The following is a 9,522-nucleotide window of genomic DNA, read 5'->3' as shown; positions in this document are numbered from 1 at the left end:
TATTTAGTGGTATTGCATTCATCTCTCATCGCACTAAATTGGAACTCATTATAGCAACAAATTGTTACATAGTTGTTCATTTTATTGGCATCTGAAGTTATTCTAGTTGCTGAGTCTGCTCTATTTAGTGGTATTGCATTGATCTCTCACCACACTAAACTGGAACTCATTACAACAACCAACTGTTACATAGTTTAGTTGTTCATTTCATTGGCATTGGGATGATTGACATATGAAGTTATTCCAATTGGTGAGTTGGCTATGTTTAGTGGTATTGCATTGATCTCTCACCACACTAAACTGGAACTCATTACAACAACAAACTATTACATAGTTTAGTTGTTCCTTTCATTGGCATTGGCGTGATTGGCATCTCAAATTATTCCAGTTGGCGAGTTGGCTGTGTTTAGTGGTATTGCATTGGTCTCTCACCGCACTAAACTAGAGCTCATTACAACAACAAACTGTTACATAGTTTAGTTGTTCATTTCATTGGCATTGGCATGATTGGCATCTGAAGTAATTCCATTTTATGACTTGGCCCTATTTAGTGGTATTGCATTAATCTGTCACTGTACTAAACTGGAACTCATTACAATACTAAATTGTTACACAGTTTAGTTTATTTCATTAGCATTAGCATGATTGGCATCTAAAGTAATTCCAATTTATGAGTTGGCTCTGTCTAGTGGTTTTGCATTGAATCAATGACAACACTAAATTGGAACTCATTACAATTATTCATTTCATTGGCATTGATATGATTGGGGTCAGAAGTAATTCCAGCTCGTGAGTTACCTTTGTTTAATTGTATTGCATTGATATATGACAACACCAAACTAAATTCATTGCTAATTAGAGCTATAAGTGAACTATACTTACGTGGAATACACCAAGGAGTAGCAAATGATGAATGCTCAATTGTAGAACTTGAGAGCATATGCTAATAGAAATGTGTTTTAGTAGATGATTGTATAGTTCATGATTATGTCCCATGTTATATCTACAAGTTCTAATTTGCTTGGATATGTTTTTATTTAATGTCTTCTTGTCCCTATTTGATTTCCTACGTATTTTCTTGCTGGCAAGATTATCAAAAGTATTGAGAAAGTATTTTTTTTGTGTTTTTTTGTAGATGATTGTATAGTTCATGATTCTATCCCATGCTATATATATATTCCTAATTTGCTTGGATAATTTTCTATTTTCTCTTTTTTTTCCCTATTTGATTTCCTATGTATGTGTGCTTCTTGACAGGATTGTCAACGGTATTGACAATGTCTTTCTTTTGTGTTTTTCTAATTGATCCCGATTTGCTGATTTGCTAATATTGTGAGACAACAAATGTTGATAAAAAAAAAAAAATTGTTTACTGTTCATGTTTCTAAATGGTCAATATTTTTGATGCTACTCCTTGGTGTATTCCATTAAAAAAAATCAGGTTTTAATTCTTCAAGCATGTTTAATTTGCATATGCAGGATTGCCCATCTAACAATATAGACAATAATGGGAAGATTGAGCAGCATATGAAAAGGTTGTTCGCTGAATGTGGGGCATAAGGGTGTAGATCATGGATTTCCCTACGTTTTTATATTTAACAATGTGTTTTCACACCACCATTTGGATCATGGATATTGTTCTTTCCTATCAGTTCATGGATATTGTTTGTGTAGAGTGTGGATTTCCCTGTGTTTTCATATTAAAGGGTGTGTTTTCACACCAACATTCATATCATGGATATTGTACTTTCCCATCAATGCATGGATATTGTTTTTCCATCTTCTATCTCATGCTACATATGTTACTTTGAATTATTGATTAGAATTATATCATAATTTGAAACACTAGTGTTTTGTACCTTTTTGCTAGAATCATATTGTTATTTAAATGCTGGTATTTGTTTATAATACTTGGGTAAAATAAGATTAAAAAATCTACATTAAATTTCAATTCCAATTCAAAAATGAACAACCAAAAGCAAGAAAAGGATTTTCCCAGTCATATTCCATTCCAATTCCAATTTCTGAATGGCAACCAAACGCAGAAGATGAATTTGTATATGCAGCTTCCGTGTCAACCAAACGGTCAAACTATCTTCCCAAAATGCAAAACCAGGTTTCCAAAAACCTGGTTATGAGATAAGGTTTTGAGCCAAATTATTGAAGTAATCCCACATCCTGTAATTAGCCCTGCACAACTATATAGAACAAAGATTTTTAAAACTTGTGACCAAACATTTTCCAAACTCGTGACCAAACATTTTCCATATGCAAACCAATTAAACGAAAGCGAACATGTCTTCCATTTCTTACGTTGCATGCAATATTTTAAACTCTCGACTCTCTGCTCAGGATAGGGTAGAAAACGGTCCACGAAAACCCACTCTGCCACTAGTCCATAACGGGGCGATTGGGAAACGATTTAGAGTACCAAAATCCTTCTATTGTGAAGATAAAATACTCCCACACGAATTTCCGCCCACACCTTTGAAACATGGTTTTTTCATAGGCTATCTTTACCCTCGCCGACATTAAAACTATTTTTTCATAGGCTATCTTTACCCTCGCCGACATTAAAACTAATTTCTTTCTTCCTTTCATCCAGGGCCATTGTAAATCGTCTGCAAATATTCTACACAATAAAAAATATTATATGGCTTAACATGACGTTCGATTTTATTGCCCGGGGTCGAACTTTTCCACAGCACCACACATTACAGTTACCAGTGGAAGAAAATCTGGCCACCATGTCTGAGAATCAGAAGGCCATCATGATAATGCGCATTCTTCATCTCCACTTCTAATTTTTTTTGATATAGTTCTCTATGAAATGCTTGGCAGAATCCGGATACTTTTTCTCAACAAGGCTCTTCAAACACTTCAAATATGAGAAGTCTGTTCTTGTGCCATCCTTTCTTACAATGTAGAAGCACCTAGTTGAAGAGAACTTTTCGTGGTTGTCAACCTGAAAGCAGTATGAGAAAATACAGTCAGACCAGTGGAAATAACCATGAAGTTCTAGGCGCCTAAAAAGAAGCTATTATAAAAATACTCATCTGATTTCTCAGACAAATACAGCTTCAGAATTTTGAAACCGTTCTTGCTCCTGTTTTAGAACATGGGTTTGTTACGTGTTCTGTAATCTTAATTATTTTTCTTACTTATAAAAAGAAAAAAAATCCTTGCTATTGTTAGAATTATATATTTTAATGATACATACTAATTTAAATCAAATTGTTCAATATTCTGAATATGTTTATATTATCTTTTTTGTTCTCTGTCTCTCCAAAAAACTTTGAGATCTGAAGTTTCAAAATATAAACGCAGGAAATGTAACCGATGAATTTCTTGGACTTACAAAAACCTTTTGGAAACTGGTTTTTACTCTCTTAAGATGCTTCAGAAAGTTGTCCGATTGGAAGTACTTTACCTGGTTTAGTTTGTATCTCCGTGTTTATATGAAATGCTAAAGACGGATGTAAATGTATAGCAAGCAAATCGGATTTCTTGTTACCTCAAATTCACATCAGCTAAAATATGAAGGGTTTTTTAGAAGATTGTGCAAGAAAACAAGTTGTAAAAACGTAGAGAAAGAGCAGGACAGAATCGCACCACTATGAAGTTGACACCACAACCCATCTTTGCTTCTGCATCTGGATGGTGAATAAGAACTCTTTCAAGAACTTCCCTTTCATCTTCAGGCCGTAATCTGTCCCCACTTTTGTAGCTGTCATATTTAACAAAGTTGATGTCAGGAAAAATGTGTATCTTGCAACCTATTTGTCTAGGGTGTAATACGGCATTCAGTACTGACAGAAAATAAAACTTCTTTTCTAACTGAAGAGAACCATTTAATTAATTTCCTTAGGGTCATCAAAGAAAATATAAACTTTGCAGGAAGCTTGCACAGCACTTTATGAATTCATGCTCACTTGCCAGTGGTAGCGTTGATGGCTGATACTATGTGCCAATTTTGTTAGCTTTATCATACTGATTCATTGAATGCCAAGAACACCAGTAAAGGGAAAGGCGAACGTAATTTTTTAGGTTATTCCCAAGCAGACACCAATTTGGTCTATCAGACCCACCTTGTAGAAGCCTTGATGGAGATTGTTTTAACAGTCACCTTACTTACTGTTCAAATTTTTATCTAATCTAGATTTCCATCCTTTTACCAAAATGTTATTAAATCAAGCTTTGCCCATCCAATTTAAAAGCTTGGCATACAATTGGATTGCATGAAAGCAATAGAAGTGTAATGAATTGGAAATTTTATTTAGGTTGCATGCATAACTAAAGATACATAATTTATTACCTGCCATAATGAAAAATCGTCCTCATCAGATGCATTAATGGATTGATTTCATTAAAAATCTCGTGCAGTTTGGAAGGTCTGTCAATTACTTCTGTAAGATATTCAGTTTTGCTTGAACTTCTGGCTGTCCCATTTTTATGGGTCAGATGCACCCAATCCCTTTCTGTAGACCTCGAAGAAGAAATGACACTTTTATCACTACTAGACCTTACATCTTCCACACTTTTCATAATGCACATCTTTTTCTTTCGTCTGTACACATTGTGATTTTGTGATTCCCAAGTAGAAATTGCAGGAGGCTTACTCTCATTTGGCAATTCCCAACTAGATATTGGAGATGGGTCACCCTGATTCAGTAATTCCCACCCAGATGTAGTAGAGTCATTCTGATTTTCTAATCCCCAACCAGACAATTCCAAGCTAGATCGCACAGCTATTTTCTTAGTCATTACAGGCTTACTCTCATTTGATAATTCCCAACTAGATATTAGAGATGGGTCACCCTGACTCGGTAATTCCCACCCAGATGTAGTAGAGTCATTCTGATTTTCTAATCCCCAACCAGATGATTCCAAGCTAGATTGCACAGCTATTTTCTTGGTCATTACAGCCTTATTCTCATTTGGTAATTCCCAACAAGATACTGGAGATGGGTCACCCTGACTTGGAAATTCCCACCCAGATGTAGTAGAGTCATTCTGATTTTCTAATCCCCAACCAGATGATTCCAAGCTAGATCGCACAGTTATTTTCTCGGCCATTACAGCATTCTTCTCTGTTTCTGGATCTCTACTTTCATTCATGAGGACATCCTCGAAAAATCTTCTTGGTGTGTGAAGATCTACACTATCATTGGAATTTTCTCCCAAAAGCAATGCATTTTGAGCATTGCTCTCTGAATATTGGCATTTTCCATCAGGTTCCCAAGCCATGCAAGATTTGCAACTATCTTTTTCCACATTACAGTTTAATCCCCAGTTCTTTTGTTTCATCTCTAAGGATGGTGCTTGATCCTGCACATTCTCCCGTACATGACTTTTCTCACATGATTTTGATTGAGCTCTTTTGTGTGCTCTCGTCACAATTGGGACTAGGTTTGCACCTGTTGGCCTAAATTTATGTCTTCTAAATGAGCACGAGAGTTTGCATTCTTCTTGCTCTTCTTTAAGAAGCTTTGTCCGAGCAGGACTTGCCAGATTACCAACCCCGAGAGGCTCCCTAGTTTTATCATGACCTACATGCTCCTGCTCAAACACATTTTTCTCCAAGGATCTGGTGTTGCTGAGTCCTTCAACCTTTGCCTCTGGTGTTGTCCAGTTTGTCTCTTTATCTTCTGCTTGGCGATCAACATTCCACCCAGTAGGTTGTGTCTCTTCAGATATTCTTTGATCTATCCTACCTGTATCTTGTGCCTCTAAAAATCTCTCCTCAGGAGTTGTGCAGCTTATTTCTGAAACATCTGCTTGCCAATCCACACTCCACACAATGGCTTGAGCCTCTTGAAATGTTCTTTGTCCTTGTTCTAGATCTTGTGAAGTACTTCCGTTATGTGCTTCCCAATGAATTCCACCAGATGATCCTTTTCCAAGGATTAAATTTGCAGTTGCCATCTCAGATTTCAATGTGTTATCACTATCAGACTTGTTATCACAATAACACAATTTGTGTTCACCTCGTTCATCTGCATAATCTTTCCATGTAGAGGTCTTCAAAATATCAGTACTGGAAGGGAAGCTGATTTCACTCTCTATTTGTTGCATTAGAACTCCCTCTTCTTTGTAACTGCCCTTGACAGAAGAAAAGCCTGGAGGAAAATCTGGACCCTCTGATGCCTGCAAGACAGTCGTTCTTTCACTCCAGCCACCAATGCAGTCACATTCCCTTACAGGTGAATTGGTGTCCCACCCTGTAGCAGTTTTCAATTGACTCACTGATTTTTGATCACCAGTTTCCTTGTTTTCCCAAGTACTACAAGCCCATGCATCTGTTTGTGAATCTGACATTGTTGATGCCTCCCAACCAGATAAGTTGTTAGTCTTATTATTACCATTTATTCTATCGGGCGATTTAGCAGATAAATCACATAGAGTTGTGAAATCCTTGTCAATGAAATTAGCCATCCCCTTTTCCCTTGAGGTATCTGAAAGAATGGCATCTGGAGATATAAACTCACTATCATCATCCATTTCACCACATAAAGGTTCATCAAGATAATTTTCTGAGGATAATCCATCTTTTCTATGAGGTATTATACCAATATTTTCCAAGAAATCATATACATCTTCATGCTTGAAGGGTGGATCTGAAGGTTCACCAGAAGCCTGCTGTTGAAGAGAGTTGAAATTAATAAGAGCATAAACAAGAGAGCTAGAATCCTACAAACACAAAAACCTTTGATTTTAAAAAGTAAAAACTGTCTTCTAGATTATCTTTAGATAGCCTATTTACATTTGAAGGCAACAGAAATAATAGAATCAAGCAAGAGATACAAGAAAAGATTTTCTGAAAGAAAAAATGAATCCATAATATCTTAAGTTATACCTGGCCTAAAATAATAGAGGATTAAGATCTACATTGAATAGATTTCTTCAGGAGCACCCTTCTGCCATTCACAATAGGGTAAATTATTGACATCATTGTGGAAAATTAGAATGATGCCATATATAGTCTTATCAGTCTCTGTGCAAAGGTACAGGGAATCACAGAATAGGCATATTTCGAGACCTTGGGTCCCAATCGATGAGGCCCTGGCTATAAAACAGTAGAACCCAGTAGGATCTATGAGTATATTGAAGACGGCCGAAGGATATTTCCTGGTTATCCGTGCCACTAAATTGGACCAAGATTTTTTAAGGTCCATGATTCATGAACAAATTAAAATTATTCATGATACCATGGACCTCTACTTTCAACTCAGATAAAGATGTTCCAGTCACATGCATAGTCTTTATCTAGTCGCTCCACTTTCTCCATGTAGGATTTGTCATGAAATCCAGGATATCTTATTAAACTTGAGACACCGAAGAAGAGTTGGTTACAGTATAAAATACACACAAGCATCGTTCCATGTTTATCATATACAATATTAAGGGTGTGCTTTATTTTTAAGAATTCATTGCCCTGGTATTTTAATTTACTTTTAAATATTGAAATTTGATTAAAAATTTCCTCCATTTGACCATCATTGTAGAAAGATTTTTTCAAGTTCATGCAATGTTAGCTTCTTAGCCCTTATCTTTCAGACAGGAAATGATTTGAGTTGCAAAAGTAACTTTTTATTCGTACTATATCTCAACCAAGCTTTGTCATCTCCATTTCTTGTAAAAGCAATGAGTCAAAAATATTGGAGAACATGGTTTCAATAGCTGAAGCAAGCACCTGAAACAATCACAAGAATACTTAAACTGCATCTTTTGGTGAATTTTCCCTGTTATAGAGGTTTAATTATTGAATTACCTGCCCTCACTTTTTGCAGGTTTTTTACTGAACAGTTGTGAAAAATCACAATTTAATCAGCCAAATCATGGGGTATGCTCAGTTTTTTTTGATGTTTTTGGCTTTAAACGTCAAATATTTAGTCAGAATATGGATTCAGATGCATTCTGTCTTCTTTTGTTTGATTGAACACGTTTTACACTATCAATTCATGTCCAGAAGCAGCAACGGTGACTCTCATGACTGCTTCTTCAAACTTCAGCTTGACTCAGCTCATTCAGACTGCAAGTTCAGACTTTGCATATGGGAAGGAAAAAAAAGCATCCAAATGCAAGATACAATAAATTTTTTTTAGAAAATAATCAGTGAATGCTTAGAGTATTTGTAAACTCTGATTATTTTGTTTGTTTAATAACATGTCACCATTTAGTGTTCAGGACCTCCACACGTCTACCTTGTTAATTCAAAGTAACGGAGTATGGTTCTCTAAAAATCAGCGGACTATTTTATTGGAGTGTTTTAAAGTCTAGAATAGCTGCTATCAATTTGTTCCCCAATGTTTACCGCATGGATTAAATGAGCAGAACTCCTTTTATTATTCACATATGCCAAAGACATTACAATGATTACAATGATCCCGAAGGGTGTATAAATAATTTCTGAAGAACCTTCCCGAAGGGTCTGTTGGCTACATGACAATTACCGAAGGGCCAGTCGGCTACATAAAAAAAACCTTCCCGAAGGGACCCATCGGCTGATACACAATTTTACCGACGACATCATCCCCTCAAAAAGAAAAGTCGTCACCTGACGACAATACAACAAAACTCAAAATAACAAATAACCCAAGTACATCAATACATAAATACTAAATAGCAGGATGGGTCCTTGGTGTAGTGGTCCACGCTCTCAACTTGTTCAGCCCTGCCCACAGCTTGTAGACTTGTTCTTTCCTAACCTTCAGTTCTGCTTTTGCCTCCATCTGAATCTCTAGAGCTACCTACATCATGTCTGCAATTTCCCCTAATTCTTTTTCCTTTGCTACTGCCACTTGCTCCTTTTCAGTTGCCAACTGCTCCCTTTCTACTGCTAACTTCTCTAGCTGACTTTGTCTGTCCAACAAGGCTGCCCTCTTGGAGTTCCAAGCCGCCCTCTCAGATTCCCAAGCTACCCTTTCTAAAGCTAACCTGGTAGCTGACTCCTCCCGAGCTCTCTTAGCTGCTATTTGATCCGCCTGACTCCTCCGAAGAGTGTAATACACCTCCCTATATATCTTCACTACCTCATGAATCAAAGCTTCTACTTGGCTCTCCATACCGGGATCCCTTGTCGTAGCCCAATCCTGGCGCATCTCTACAATCTCTACATCTGGCCACCACCACTCCTCAAAGAAAACAGTAAAGGCAGTTGGGCATTCCAATCTCATAAAAGATATAACCCTCTTGAACTCTTTTACAACTGAGTCCAATGCCTAAGTCTCCGTCGAAGCTAACACCTGGTGAGTCAGAGACACTAAAGACGCTAGCTAGAGCTGCTACATCAGCAAGAAATGCCTCTCTCATCACTATCTCTTGCGCTACTGAATGTTCCTATTGCACACTCATCACCGCCTCTACTGCTTCCGCCATACGCTCAACAACACTATGCAACAGTCGCTCATCTTGAACTGGCTCCGCTACATGTTCCTACTAAGTACCTCCCTCCGAAATTTCATCCCGCGTAGGTGTCTGTATGATGGCCATTTGAGGGACTTGAGTACGGTGGAACTGCGT

The 9,522-nt window shown here is 37.1% G+C and overlaps 1 protein-coding gene and 1 long non-coding RNA gene across 2 annotated transcripts in view; one reads left to right on the top strand and one right to left on the bottom strand.

Annotated features, from left to right (window-relative positions):
• Positions 1-1,979: 1,979 nt before the first annotated feature.
• Positions 1,980-9,522, bottom strand: part of LOC149551996 (DNA-directed RNA polymerase V subunit 1-like) — a 383,310-nt gene continuing 375,767 nt past the window's right edge. Inside the window, exons 18-20 of the mRNA XM_089787485.1 lie at positions 4,316-6,639; positions 3,613-3,727; positions 1,980-2,965 (exon numbers count right to left, since the gene is read on the bottom strand). Of these exons, the coding sequence (XP_089643611.1) occupies positions 2,801-2,965; positions 3,613-3,727; positions 4,316-6,639 (2,604 nt within the window). The 3' untranslated portion in view covers positions 1,980-2,800. The remainder of the gene's footprint in view (positions 2,966-3,612; positions 3,728-4,315; positions 6,640-9,522) is intronic.
• LOC149551999 (uncharacterized) overlaps positions 2,724-9,522 on the top strand; it is a 236,598-nt gene continuing 229,799 nt past the window's right edge. Inside the window, exon 1 of the long non-coding RNA XR_016352844.1 lies at positions 2,724-3,122. This is a non-coding gene — a long non-coding RNA (uncharacterized LOC149551999). The remainder of the gene's footprint in view (positions 3,123-9,522) is intronic.

Source organism: Cupressus sempervirens, chromosome 6 (genome assembly GCF_028749045.1).
Source record: "Cupressus sempervirens isolate cs-2001-9-10 chromosome 6, ASM2874904v1, whole genome shotgun sequence".
NCBI lineage: Eukaryota > Viridiplantae > Streptophyta > Pinopsida > Cupressales > Cupressaceae > Cupressus > Cupressus sempervirens.
Note: the sequence above shows the minus strand (reverse complement) of the source record. Positions and strands in the feature narration are given on the sequence as shown.